General features: G+C 48.9%; 1 protein-coding gene across 2 annotated transcripts in view; it reads right to left on the reverse strand.

Annotated features, from left to right (window-relative positions):
• The window catches only part of POC1A (POC1 centriolar protein A), a 64,578-nt gene extending 53,945 nt beyond the window's left edge, over window positions 1-10,633 (reverse strand). For both annotated transcript variants that reach the window (XM_068157908.1, XM_068157909.1), the window contains exons 1-6: window positions 10,552-10,633; window positions 7,765-7,849; window positions 7,080-7,251; window positions 4,904-5,083; window positions 3,744-3,851; window positions 2,784-2,899 (exon numbers count right to left, since the gene is read on the reverse strand). In XM_068157908.1, coding sequence (XP_068014009.1) covers window positions 2,784-2,899; window positions 3,744-3,851; window positions 4,904-5,083; window positions 7,080-7,251; window positions 7,765-7,849; window positions 10,552-10,587 — 697 coding nt within the window. In that variant the 5' untranslated portion in view covers window positions 10,588-10,633. The remainder of the gene's footprint in view (window positions 1-2,783; window positions 2,900-3,743; window positions 3,852-4,903; window positions 5,084-7,079; window positions 7,252-7,764; window positions 7,850-10,551) is intronic.
• Between the last annotated feature and the right edge of the window lie 3,260 nt (window positions 10,634-13,893).

Consider the following 13,893-nt stretch of genomic DNA (forward strand, 5'->3'; position numbering starts at 1 on the left):
CAAGCTTATCCTCCACTCAGCCAAGCCCTGGCAAATAATGGCCTGTTCAGAGACTGACATTGGAGTTAACCACTAAAATTGAGTCACACTAGCCAAGAGAGTGGCAGATGTAACTGTCCCAGGTCTGACAATACCTGCATTCGCTACTTTCATTTAACCACCAACCAGAAGATAAGTTAGGATAGACTGGACACAGCTGAAGTCCCTAATGACCAGAAAACCACCATTCAGCCCTGTCTGAAGTATGTAAAAGTACCACTTGCTCTTTTTAAGCAGCTAGAGCTGTTTCCACAGATCTGCAACAGAGGTGCACCCCTCAGCTTTGCAGGGGGTAAAAAACAATAATCAGGCAGTAAGCACTGGACACTTGCAGGGGAGGGAGGGGTTGAAATGGTGCTGCACAAAACAGCCAGCATCACATTGAGAATTGAACAAAGCATCTGTCCCTTCTCCTGCACACTAGAAATGGCCAGAACATCATTTACTTCACTAAAAAAGCCACACACGAGACAAAAGTTGCTGCAGTCTGCTCTCTACTTCCAACTTTCACTTAAGAATGTCACAGCTGGAACAAGTCCTGGCAACAAGAGCAACACTGCTAAAAGAGTAATCAGTTTTGGAAAACAAGCCAACTTTAATATGCAAGAGCCTGTGGCAGGGTCACATATCTATTATCTCCTCAAGGCAACCCAATCTTTAAAATGGATTCCCTTGCAATCAGGCAGCCTAAGCAGGTACTGAAGGCAGAGATGCCACCTAGTGGGACTCAGACAGCAACTTCACACAGGAGAGCCACAAAACTAAACCCTGTTTAGTGAAAACATGTGCCTACAAACCTCAGAGGAGGCAAACATCTCCAGGACATGTTGCAAATGCATCACTTGCAGCCAGAGATGAATGAAGTGACTGCACACAGCTAGCACTGCGATTTCAGCCAAAAAAAAAAAGCCAAAGGAAGCTATTTCTAGTTGAAACTTTATAAATCCTAATTGAGTATTAAGAGTGGCTGTTAAAAATAACACTCATAACAGGAAAATATTGCTTCAACAGCAACGGGGTCAGACTAAAATGTCATTTCAGTAAGGATGGGATACTGGGGAAGTGTGTGATTCCAAGACAAAAAAAGAAATGAACCTGGCAGCCAAGCCTCAACCACATCAGATTCAGCTAATTTAACAGCAGTAACTGGAAAGCAGAAAGACATGAGTTTGGATCCAAGTTATAATGTGGCTGGAAAAAAACACACTTGCAGACCTTGCCACTGGTTAAAAATGATGAAGTAGGTTAAAGGACAACCTGACACTGCTGAAGTATTTAAACACACTACCTCTTTCAGCAGCAAGACTTCAGAAAGGCTTTTCCAAGTTTTGGTATGAGTCACAAATTGGCAACACTCACTACAGTAAGAACCACACTTCAGTACTCATCATTGTAACAGTACCAACTCAATACTGATGAACTGGAACAACAGTCATCAGAAGGCTTGATTGCCATTAGATTTGGTTAACTCTGAGAGAACTGGGAGGATTGTCAGTCCAAAAGAACAACCAAATTAACCAAGAAAAAAATCTCATGACATGAGAGTTCAAACAGGTGAAGGCCAAGAAGAAGTCCTTCTACAAAGACATCAATAGCAAGAGGAAGGGCAAGGACAACCTCCACTCCTTGGTGGACATGGAGGGGAACGTTGTATCAAAGGATGAGGAAAAGGCAGAGGTACTTAACACCTTCTTTGTCTCAATGTTTACTAGAAGGACAGAATGTCTTCCAGACAGCTAGCCTGCAGAGCTGGCAGATGGAGCCAGGGAGCTGCATAGTTTCCCTATGTTCCAGGAGCAGGTATTCAGAGCTCTCCTCAGCCGCTTAGATCCCCACAAGTCCCTGGGACCAGATGGGATCCATCTTAGGGTGCTGAGAGAGCTGGCAGATGAGCTGGCAGGAAGGCCAGGTCCTGCCTGACCAACCTGATCTCCTTCTATGATCAGGTGACCCGCCTGGTGGAGGTGGGGAGGCCTGTGGATGTAGTCTGCCTGCACCTCAGCAAGGCCTTTACATAGAATTACGTAGAATAACATAGAATTACATAGAATAAACCAGGTTGGAAGAGACCTTCAAGATCATCGTGTCCAACCCATCAACCAATCCAACCCACCTAAACAACTAACCCATGGCACCAAGCACCCTATCAAGTCTCCTCCTGAACACCTGATGGTGACTCCACCACCTCCCCAGGCAGCTCATTCCAATGGGCAATCACTCTCTCTGTAGAGAACTTCTTCCTAATATCCAGCCTAAACCTCCCCTGGCACAGCCTGAGACTGTGTCCTCTTGTTCTGGTACTGGCTACCTGGGAGAAGAGACCATCATCCGCCTGTCTACCACCTCCCTTCAGGTAGTTGTGGAGAGTAATAAGGTCACCCCTGAGTCTCCTCCTCTCCAGGCTAAGCAATCCCAGCTCCCTCAGTCTCTCCTCATAGGGCTTGTGTTCCAAACCCCTCACCAACTTTTAGGAAGGGCATTAAGGAGGAGACTTGACAGGGTGCTTGGTGCCCTGGTTTAGTTGATTGGGTGGTGCTGGATGATAGGTTGGACACGATGATCTTGAAGGTCTCTTCCAACCTGGTTTATTCTATTCTAAAACAAAACATGATGTTAGGAGAAAAAGCAGCTTCCACTGCCAGGCCTAATCCAGTGCCCTTCTGGAAAAGCAGCAGCTGATAAAGAGTCATCCCAATTCATGTTAATATGTGGAAAGGTCCAGCTTTTCTAAGATCTTCACTTGCCTTTATAATGTTGAAGCAGTCTGTTCATCCTGATGTCCCACACATTCACTGCCTTATTGGTGCCAGCTGTAGCAATGCACATGCCACTGGGGTGGAAATCCACGTGACTGACATACCTGCAAATTGCAGCCAAACCCAACTGGTTACATTCAACCCTCCCTAAAGGTCAAAAAAGGTCTTTTCAAGAAGGGAAGCTACATCGTGGTGCATTTATCATGGAAAGGAAGAGACAACCTGAAATTGTCCTTAAAACCTTCTTTATAGCCCCAAATACACAGCAGGATTGCATCATAGTATCAGTCAGGGTTGGAAAGGACCACAAAGATCATCTAGTTCCAACCCCCCTGCCATGGGCAGGGACACCCCACACTAGATCAGCCTGGCCAGAGCCTCAGCCAGCCTGGGCTTAAACACCTCCAGGGACAGGGCCTCAACCACCTCCCTGGACAACCCATTCCAGGGTTTCACCACTCTCATGGTTGTAGACAGGCAGAGGTTGGTCTCTTCTCCCAGGCAACCAGCACCAAAACAAGAGGACACAGTCTCAAGCTGTGCCAGGGGAGGTTTAGGCTGGAGGTTAGGAAGAAGTTCTACACAGAGAGAGTGACTGCCCATTGAAATGGGCTGCCTGGGGAGGTGGTGGAGTCACTGCCGTTGGAAGTATTCAGGAGGAGATCTGATAGGGTGCTTGGTTGCATGGTTTAGTTGATTAGGTGGTGTTGGATAATAGGTTGGATGCAATGATCTTGGAGGTCTCTTCCAACCTGGTTTATTCTATTCTATCTCTTCCTTGGCTGGCTGCTAGGTGCTAAAGGCAAAAGCTAAGAGGTACACTAAGAGGTAGAAATGACTGCTAGGGCAAGGACCCCTGGCTGCTGCCATGAAACCAGGTGAATATTCACCAGGCATCCCCATTTCAGAAGTCACAAGGCCAGTCCTGGTGCACCACCAGATACTCACCCATCAGGCTCATAGAAGGAGTGTATGGGTGCTTGGCTGGTATTATCCCACAGCTTGACGGTTTTGTCATCGCTGGATGACACTATCAGTTGTCCATCAGGAGAGAATCTAAGGTAAGAGTTACAGCAATCAAGAAACACCCCCAAACAAAAGGTGTGCATGTTCCCTTGGATTGGGGCAGCCCTCAGGGTACGTTGGTAATCACCTGACTCTTCAAGTAGTGACAGTGGCATCAGTGAGACTAAAAATCTGTATGCTGAAGGGACAAAAAGGCAAGCCACAAGTCCTCAAGTTACGCCTCATTCCATGAGCACATAACATAACTCTCAAGAAAATCCCAAGTCTGACTTCACATCTCCTGTCCTACCTGTTTCACTTTAAATCATTTCACCTTGTTTTGTCATTCCCCTACTCTCATTCAAGACAATTCCTACCCCTGCCATAAGCACTCTGAGCTATACAATTACTCCCAAAACAACAGCTTCAAGTGCCTTTGAAGACTGTATTAAGCCATGTCATCTCAGACAGTATGCTATCTCTCCTCAGAGGTACACATGTTACAGGATCACAGTTTGAGTCTCTAACTAGAAATCACCACCATGGATACTGGAAAGACATTCATTCTGCTCTGCTGTGGGCATCTACAGCACAGTCAGTCACTGCCACCACCACATTCAAGAACTATGATGACTTTTCACCTGCAAATATACATGAAAACTCCTCAAAACAACTGTGATGGACAACTGGAAAACACATCTGAGAGTTATCAGGAAACAATGTTTTTATTATGACAGAACTTCCATTAATTTTGAAGCAGCACAGGTGACACCTTTTAACTAGGGACATGCTAAGTCTAAAAGCAACTAACATGAAACAATTTTGCTTCTGTTAGCCACTTTGAGATGCAGAAGTCTCTATACTAAGTAAAAGCAAAACAAACAAGCAGGAAAGTCTCTGCTTGACAAAGATCACTGAAGGTTTCTTCAAGGCAGGGGCACAACCATTATCCTAAGGGATCTCTCTGCAGGTTAGCAATGCATTTCAGTCACCCCAGACACTTGAATCATCCTGAACAGAAACATGTTACACAAGACCATGACACTCAGTCTCTGTTCTGAGTGATACATGCTCACCTCTATTGGTCAGCAAGTTGCACTTACCTGGCACAGCGAACCCAGTTTGTGTGTTGAGTAAGTGAGAAGAGAAACTTCTGCTGGTGAACCACCCACACCTTGACTGTTTTGTCATTAGAAGCTGTAACTAAGTACCGGCCATCACTGGAGAAATGAACAGATCTTACAGGTCCTGTGTGCGCCTTGAACACAGTAGATCTTCCTTTGCTAAAGGGAAAGAGAGAGCACTTTAAAACTGCACGACAGGGCAGCAAAGATGTCAAGTACCTGAAAACACAAAGTCTCTGGATGCTGAGCAGTGCTGGTAGCCACCACTTCTACAGGAACTGCATGTGCTTACATGTGTGTCAAGCCCAAACTCATGTTTGATGAGCTATACAGAACACACAGCTAAAACCCACTGCTCTAGTTCAACATGGGAGCCCAATCCAGGGGACACAACTCACGTTTCCTATAAAGGCACAAAAATGCTACTGTTAATTTGTGCAACCACTTAAAACAACATTCAGGGAGACATCAATATAAAAGAAGATGCTGACATTCTGTCCTGGTTACCAAGTCCCTCTGCTGGAAGGCAGGTGAGAAGCAAATTGTTTCTACAGTTCATTTAGACACAGCCTCATAGTCAAGGACCTCAAAACTGCTCCTGTAAGGATTCATACGCCAGCTGAACGCTTCCCATGCAGCATCATACAAGAAGTAACAACTGAATTTGTTTGCTGATGACACCAAGCTGTGTGGTGCAGCAGACAGGCTGGAGGGAAGGGAGGCCATCCAGAGGGACCTTGACAGGCTGGAGAGGTGGGCACAAGCCAACCTCATGAAGTTCAATAAGACCAAGGGCAGGGTCCTGCAGCTGGGTCGAGGCAACCCCAGGCACAAATCCAGGCTGGGCAGCGACTGGCTGGAAAGCAGCCCTGAGGAGAGAGACTTGGGGGTGCTGGGGGAGGAGAAGCTCAACATGAGCTCTCAGTGTGCACTTGCAGCCCGCAAAGCCAATCAGATCCTGGGCTGCATCAGGAGAAGTGTGGCCAGCAGGGCAAGGGAGGTGATCCTCCCCCTCTACTCAGCTCTGGGGAGACCCCACCTGGAGTACTGCCTCCAGTTCTGGAGCCCCTATTACAAGAGGGATATGGAGGTGCTGGAAGGTTGTCTTAAATCTCATGCCCTTGGATTCTGCCCATCTGTCCAGCCTGTCAAGGTCTCTCTGCAGAGCCTCTCTACCCTCCAGCAGATCAACTCCTGCCCCCAGCTTGGTGTCATCAGCAAATATACTGATGATGGACTCAATGCCCTCATCCAGATCATCAGTGAAGATGTTAAAGAGCACAGGGCCCAGCACTGATCCCTGGGGTACACCATTACTGACTGGCCGCCAGCTGGATGTGGCACCATTCACCACCACTCTCTGGGCTCGGCCATCCAGCCACTTCCTAACCCAGTGCAGTGTGCTCCCATCCAAGCCATGGGCTGACAGATTGGCCACGAGTTTGCTGTGGGGGACAGTAACAAAGGCCTTGCTGAAGGACTTTCTAAGGACTTGACAAGCATTAATGACTTAAAGCAGGTAAAACCTCCATTCCAAGATCAAAACTTCATAATTAGCCTACAGCACTGAGAGTAAATTTTTGTTAATCATATGCAAGCTCCCCAAAACTTCAGTACACAAAGTAGTCCTATCTTAGTAGCACACAACCATTTATCATCAGTGGAACACAGGGTTACTTGTATAGACCAAGAAATTCAAGACACCTACACACTTTGCAGACTACAGCAAGCATGCCAGCTAGTAACTTCCACCCTACTCACAGAGAAGGCATTTCCATCACTAAGCCTCATCTTGTGTTTCAGCACCTTAACACTGCAAGGCAGGATCAGTTTGCTAGAAGAAAGACTTTGAAGGGAAAAGGGGAAGAAAATTCCAACAGCTCACCACGGGTGAGCAACATTAGTAACTTCTTGTATTAGGACAGGAAGTCAACAGTGACTTTAATAAGCTTTGCAATGGATGCTGGTTTTGTTTCCAATGCAACTTCAAGACCAAATTACCTCTCCTTTCTTTAGAGTTGTCACAGAACATGGTGGTTCTTCCCTTCAAAGAGATCTCAGCCCCACAGACAGAGAACTGCTTTCAAGAAGCAAGGAGAAAACCCAACCCATAGTTACAAGACAAAAAGAGAGAGAGAAGGGAATAGATACTTACAAGTTGGGAGTCCACAATCGGACTGTTTTGTCACTGGAGGCTGAGGCCACCAGGTGACCAGAAGGTGAAAACTGAACACATGTCACTGCATCTTCATGGCCCAGCAAGTGATAGGCTCTCATCTGAGGCTTCATATTCCAGATGGTCAGGCATGAGTCCACTGAGCCGCTTGCTGATATGGAAATGAGAAACAAACCCACACAAAAGCAAACTTGCCTTAGTTCTTCTCCAGTTTCACCGCAATTACATTTCACACTCGATTCACCGTCGCATTACTCTCACAGTATCACAGTATAACTAAGGTTGGAAGAGACCTCGAGGATCATCGAGTCCAACCTATCAACACAGACCTCATGACTAGACCATGGCACCAAGTGCCATGTCCAATCCCCTCTTGAACACCTCCAGGGACAGTGACTCCACCACCTCCCTGGGCAGCACATTCCAAGGTTTACACAGAGAGAGAGAGATTGCCCATTGGAATGGGCTGCCCGGGGAGGTGGTGGAGTCACCATCCCTGGAGGTGTTCAGAAGGAGACTTGACAGGGTGCTTGGTGCCATGGGTTAGTTGATTAGGTGGTGTTGGATGATAGGTTGGACGCGATGATCTTGAAGGCCTCTTCCAACCTGGTTTATTCTATTCTATTCTTTATCATCTGGCCATCAGAACACAGAGACAATTTACCCAGTTGTTTCTTTCTGGGACTGAAGTCCACACTGGTGACAGCACCTTTGTGGCCTCTGAAGTATCTCTCCAGGGATGGATTTTCCTAGAAGACAGTAATGTTCACACACTACAGATTAAGATTTACCTTCACACAATACAACCATTGCATTTGTACAAGCAAACCAAGCCACATATTCATCCCACAAAAGCCAGACAGAGGTAAGAATACTGTGCAACATAAAATGCACATTTCAACAAACTTCAAAGGGATCACAGGATGTTGGAAGGGGCCTCAGGAGATCATGGAGTCCAACCCCACAAATCACCCATGCTGATAACCCCCCTGAACCTTAGGTGACTTGCAGGAAACATTCATGTAATTCTACAATCTTTGTGGGTGCCATGGACAGTGGCACTGAGTGCACCCTCAGCAAGTTTGCTGATGACACCAAGCTGTGTGGTGCAGCAGACAGGCTGGAGGGAAGGGAGGCCATCCAGAGGGACCTTGACAGGCTGGAGAGGTGGGCACAAGCCAACCTCATGAGGCTCAACAAGACCAAGGGCAGGGTCCTGCATCTGGGTCGAGGCAATCCCAGGCACAAATCCAGGCTGGGCAGGGACTGGCTGGAAAGCAGCCCTGAGGAGAGAGACTTGGGGGTGCTGGTGGAAGAGAAGCTCAACAGGAGCTCTCAGTGTGCACTTGCAGCCCACAAAGCCAATCAGATCCTGGGCTGCATCAGGAGAAGTGTGGCCAGCAGGTCAAGGGAGGTGATCCTCCCCCTCTGCTCAGCTCTGGTGAGACCCCACCTGGAGTACTGCCTCCAGTTCTGGAGCCCCTATTAGGAGAGGGATATGGAGGTGCTGGAAGGTGTCCAGAGAAGGGCCACAAGGATGATCAGAGGGCTGGAGCACCTCTCCTATGAGGACAGAGTGAAGGAGTTGGGGCTGTTCAGTCTGCAGAAGAGAAGGCTCCGAGGTGACCTCATTGTGGCCTTCCAGTATCTGAAGGAGGCTACAGGAAGGCTGGGGAGGGACTGCTCAGGATATCAGGTAGTGATAGGACTAGGGGGAATGGAATGAACCTGGAGGTGGGGAGATTCAGGATGGATGTGAGGAGGAGGTTCTTCTCCATGAGAGTGGTGAAGCCCTGGAATGGGTTGTCCAGGGAGGTATTCGAGGCCCCGTCCCTGGAGGTGTTTAAGCCCAGGCTGGCTGAGGCTCTGGCCAGCCTGATCTAGTGTGGAGTGTCCCTGCCCATGGCAGGGGGGTTGGAACTAGATGATCCTTGTGGTCCCTTCCAACCCTGACTGATACTATGATACAACACACTGCTGCTACAGAGCCCCCAACGCTGACTTTGGAACAGACCAGACATTTCAATGACCATCTGAGCAGGCAGTCAAGCTCAGCTCTGGTATGACAACTGCTTTTCTCAGCCCAGGTGTAACCAAGAGACCACCGTTTGCACAGTGAGAACAAATTTATAAGATGTAACACATCTGTTGAAGCTGACAGAATCAAAACTGCACCTGGGAAACATAGCATGTCCCTACACAGCACTTTGTTGCAAACAACCAACAAAACCTGAGGTCAGGGGGGAAAAACCCAACAAAACACCACCAGCAAAAAGACCCAAGGAAAACGCTGGTAGAAACATTACAAGAGGTTAGAATAGAATAGAATGAACCAGGTTGGAAGAGACCTTCAAGATCATCGCATCCAACCCATCAACCAATCCAACCCACCTAAACAACTAACCCATGGCACCAAGCACCCCATCAAGTCTCCTCCTGAACACCTCCAATGATGGTGAGAATTGGTCAGCCTTCAGAAGACACCAATCAGCCCTGCTCTCATACACACAGCTTCCACTGCCATGGCAACTACCAACACAGCCTGCTCCCCATCAGAGCGTGACCACAGTCCCAACCACCTCAAAGCAAACACTCAACGCTGAAAGAGCGAGGCTGACCTCCTGCTAGCACCTGGAGTCTCCCAATCCTGAACTCCCCACCACCTGCACCATCACGCCCTCCTCTAGCAGGTAAATGTATCCTTTATTTAGAGTAAACCAAACCAGGTTGGAAGAGACCTTCAAGATCATCATGTCCAACCCATCAACCAATCCAACCCACCCAAACAGCTAACCCATGGCGCCAAGCACCCCATCAAGTCTCCTCCTGAACACCTCCAATGACCCGACAAGAATACAAAGCAGTCTCTGCTGCAGCTCCACAAGGCTCAGGGCTACCCCACTGAGCCCCAGCAGCAGTAAGCTCCCCAGGTCTAACGCTGTCCCCAGCCTCTCTCCCTGTCTGCTGCATGGTGCCACCCCACAGCTCAAGCCCAGCTAAGCTGCTGCTGCAAAGCCCGACCCCCGCAACACTAAGCCTGCCTAAACCTAGACGTGCCTCTCACCACTGCCCCTGCCACAGAGCCCCTGCCCTGCACAGCCTCAGACTCTGCCGTCCTGGGCCGGTACCGGCTCAGCCTCTCCCCCTGCCCCAAAGCACAGTCTCTCCCGCTTCCCCAGTCGTGCACCGCACCACTCCAACAACCTGCGGGCCTCTCCCTATCGAACCCCAGACACTACCCCGCTACAGTGCCGGGGCCTTCCAACACGCCGGCAGGCTCCGGAGGAGCCCCTCTTTCAGTACCACCCCCCAGCAGCCCTCCCCAGCTTGCCCTCCCTAAGCGGCAGTTATCTCCCAGGAGGCGGCGGACGCCGGCTCGGCATCTTCCTGCCGGCCTTGCCCTCGCAGCGCAGCCCCAGCAGCACCAAAGCGCAGCAGGCCGCTCCCTCACCGGACAGGCAGCAGGCATGACACGGCAAGTAGCCATAACACCTCCAGGGAGCGGCCGCTGGGCTGCCCGGCACGGTCGTTCCGCCCCCCGCCACGGCCGTTAATTCCCGCGCCTCCCGCAGCAAGGGCGCCGCCCCCGGCGGGGCACGCCGGAAGGGGCGGCCGGGGAGCTGGGAGAACGGCGTGTGGGCGGGAACCGCACCTCTTGCGGCTCCTCCCAGGCACGGCGCAACGCCGCTCTGGTTGGACGCAGTCCTTTACCCGGCGTCCGAAGCCAGTCGAGATCATAGACTCAGTAAGGTTGGAAAAGACCTCAAAGAGAGGTCAAAAGATGATCAAAAGATCATCAACTCCAACCTGTCACCCAGCACCTCATGACTACTAGACCATGGCACCAAGTGTCACGTCCAAACCCCTCTTGAACACCTCCAGGGATGGTGACTCCACCACCTCCCTGGGCAGCACATTCCAATGGCTAACAACTCTCTCTGTGAGGAACTTTCTCACCTCCAGCCTAAACTTCCCCTAGCACAGCTTGAGACTGTGTCCTCTTGTTCTGGTGCTGGTTGCCTGGGAGAAGAGACCAACCCCCCACCTGACTACAACCTCCCTCCAGGGAGTTGCAGACAGCAATAAGGTCTCCCCTGAGCCTCCTCCAGGCTGAACAATAGCAGCTCCCTCCGCCTCTCCGTGTAAGGCTTAAGGCAGAATGAGGCATTACCTGCAAAGGCTGACAGAGTTCCACTATGTCTTGTTTGTGCTTATTTTAACCTTTGAGGTCATTCCATCCTTTAGCCTCAGAGACCTCCCATTTTTCTTGATGGTTTCAGACCATTCGATGCTTATTCAGCCTTAAAGTGTTAAACTTTATCCTTCCAACATCAGAGGCATAGGGAATGGGCCTCACAAGTCTTGCCATTAAAATCTGTTAGCTCCTGTGAGCACCACCGTCCCTGTCTGAGGGTGCTCACCAGTGTTACAAAAATCTCCTGCCCCCACATCAATCTCTAATAGAGAAGCATGTAGGACCCCTCAGTTCTTCATACACTTAGTTCACATTATACCATGTAAGGAGGTGGTGAAATTTTGATGGAGACTGTTATTGTTTGTACTGAAGTAACACACATCCAAGAAGAGCAGACCTCATTATAATTCTCCTACCTGTATTTTACAGGCTCCTTGGCAGGCTGTCAAATGTTGTGTTTCCACCTCTTAATCCTGTAGGCAGGAGATGTTCCAGTTCACTTTACGTGAACCTCTCCTGTTTTGTTCATAAATGCAGAGCACTTACTTCTTTGGAGACCTTGGGACTTAAAGGCTGAGGGTTTGTGGGTTAAAATCCATTTGCTTTCTTATGGAAAAGTGTAGTCAGCTGGCACATCAGCCAGGTTCCAGCCAGTGTGAGGACAGACATGCCTGATGAGGTCATCACTGGTGCAAGGCTGTATACAGCACCACCAGTTCACAGTCACTGCCTACACTTTGCCTCTGGAGCCTACTGACATCATTCACAGCCACAGCAAACCAATACCGCTGTGATCCAGGCTGCCATGGAACCATAAACACAAGCCCTTGAATTTTTCCCCTTGAGGAAGCTGTTGTCCCTCTCCCTCCTGCACTGCTGTCTCATGGTCTGCTGGTTCAAGGCTGTTTGTATGCCTGAAAAGCTCTCCTTATTCCCAGGCCTGAGTTACTGGGCTTGAGGAGATACATTCCTCCCTCAGACACAGCCTTTCTGCCCACACAGCTATGGATCACGGATCTAAAAGTCTGAAGCCACTTCCAGCATTGCCTAACCTGTTCCTCATTACATTTTCTGTCATTTGCCTATCATCTTTTCTGCATGGAAAGAAATTATTAACACATTAACACCTACAACACATTTTTCCACATTAAAAAAACCATTTCTAACACATGCTAAACATGGCTGATGTGCTAAAGAAGCCTTCTACAACCCAGTTTTGAGAAACACGAAGCTCTGGGTTTTTCCACTCAGAGGGGGCTTCAGCCCAGTTAACCAGGGGCAAACAGACACCCATACCCCTGCTCCAACCTGGTACTGGGGTGACTTAAGAGAAAGAGACAAGAGACTCATTAAGTTTCTTGTATTATGCTTCTATTTAGGCACCTGACACAGGTAGAATAATTTCAAAAGACCTGTGTACCTTCAGAGAGTTTTCTGTCTATAATGACAGAGGTATGTCAATATTTCACAGAAAAAGTCCAGATGCTTCCTATCTATACAAAGGTTATCTGTCTAAAACAGAGAGGGACCTGGGGGTGCTGATCGACAGCCGCCTAAACATGAGCCTGCAGTGTGCCCAGGTGGCCAAGAGGGCCAATGGCATCCTGGCCTGCATTAGGAATAGTGTGGCCAGCAGGAGCAGGGAAGTCATTGTGCCCTGTGCTCTGCTTTGGTTAGGCTGCACCTTGAGTTCTGTGTCCAGTTCTGGGCCCCTCAGTTTAAGAAGGACATCGAAACACTTGAATGTGTCCAGAGAAGGGCAACAAGGCTGGGGAGAGGCCTTGAGCACAGCCCTGTGAGGAGAGGCTGAGGGAGCTGGGATTGTTTAGCCTGGAGAAGAGGAGGCTCAGGGGAGACCTCATTGCCCTCTACAACTACCTGAAAGGTGGTTGTAGCCAGGAAGGGGTTGGTCTCTTCTCCCAGGCAACCAGCACCAGAACAAGAGGACACAGTCTCAAGCTGTGCCAGGGGAGGTTTAGACTCGAGGTGTGGAGAAAGTTCTTCACCGAGCAAGTCGTTTGTCATTGGAATGTGCTGCCCAGGGAGGTGGTGGAGTCACCGTCCCTGGAGGTGTTCAAGAGGGGATTGGACGTGGCACTTGGTGCCATGGTCTAGTCATGGGGTCTGTGTTGATAGGTTGGACTCGATGATCCTCGAGGTCTCTTCCAACCTTAGTCATACTGTGATGCTGTGAAAAATAGCAGAAGTATATATATTATCCAGATGTCCTCTATCTACCTAAAAACAACAGAAGTCCAGGTGTCCTTTATCTTACACAAAAGACCATCTTATCTAGGACTAACAGAAGTAAATCACTGCAAAAATCCCGTTATTCCTTGTCTATGCAAAGGCTGGCTGCCAACTCCTCTCCCCCTCCCTGCATTCCAGCATTTCAGCTACCAAGAGGCAAGTTCTTATCAACTCTGTTATTCTGTCAATAAGAATTTTCTGTTCATCAATTCCCCCCCTTTCTTACAGCCAAGAGAATATTCCTATACTATATTTTCTTAAAATAATGTCCTGTTTTCCAGCTCATGTCTGAGTTTATCATTTTTACACTTCTGGTAGGATTCTACACCACTCTTTCCAGTACACATC

The sequence above is a fragment of the Melanerpes formicivorus genome, unplaced genomic scaffold (genome assembly GCF_026170545.1).
Source record: "Melanerpes formicivorus ecotype bairdi unplaced genomic scaffold, bMelFor1.0.p_v2 SCAF_38, whole genome shotgun sequence".
In the NCBI taxonomy this organism is placed as follows: Eukaryota; Metazoa; Chordata; class Aves; order Piciformes; family Picidae; genus Melanerpes; species Melanerpes formicivorus.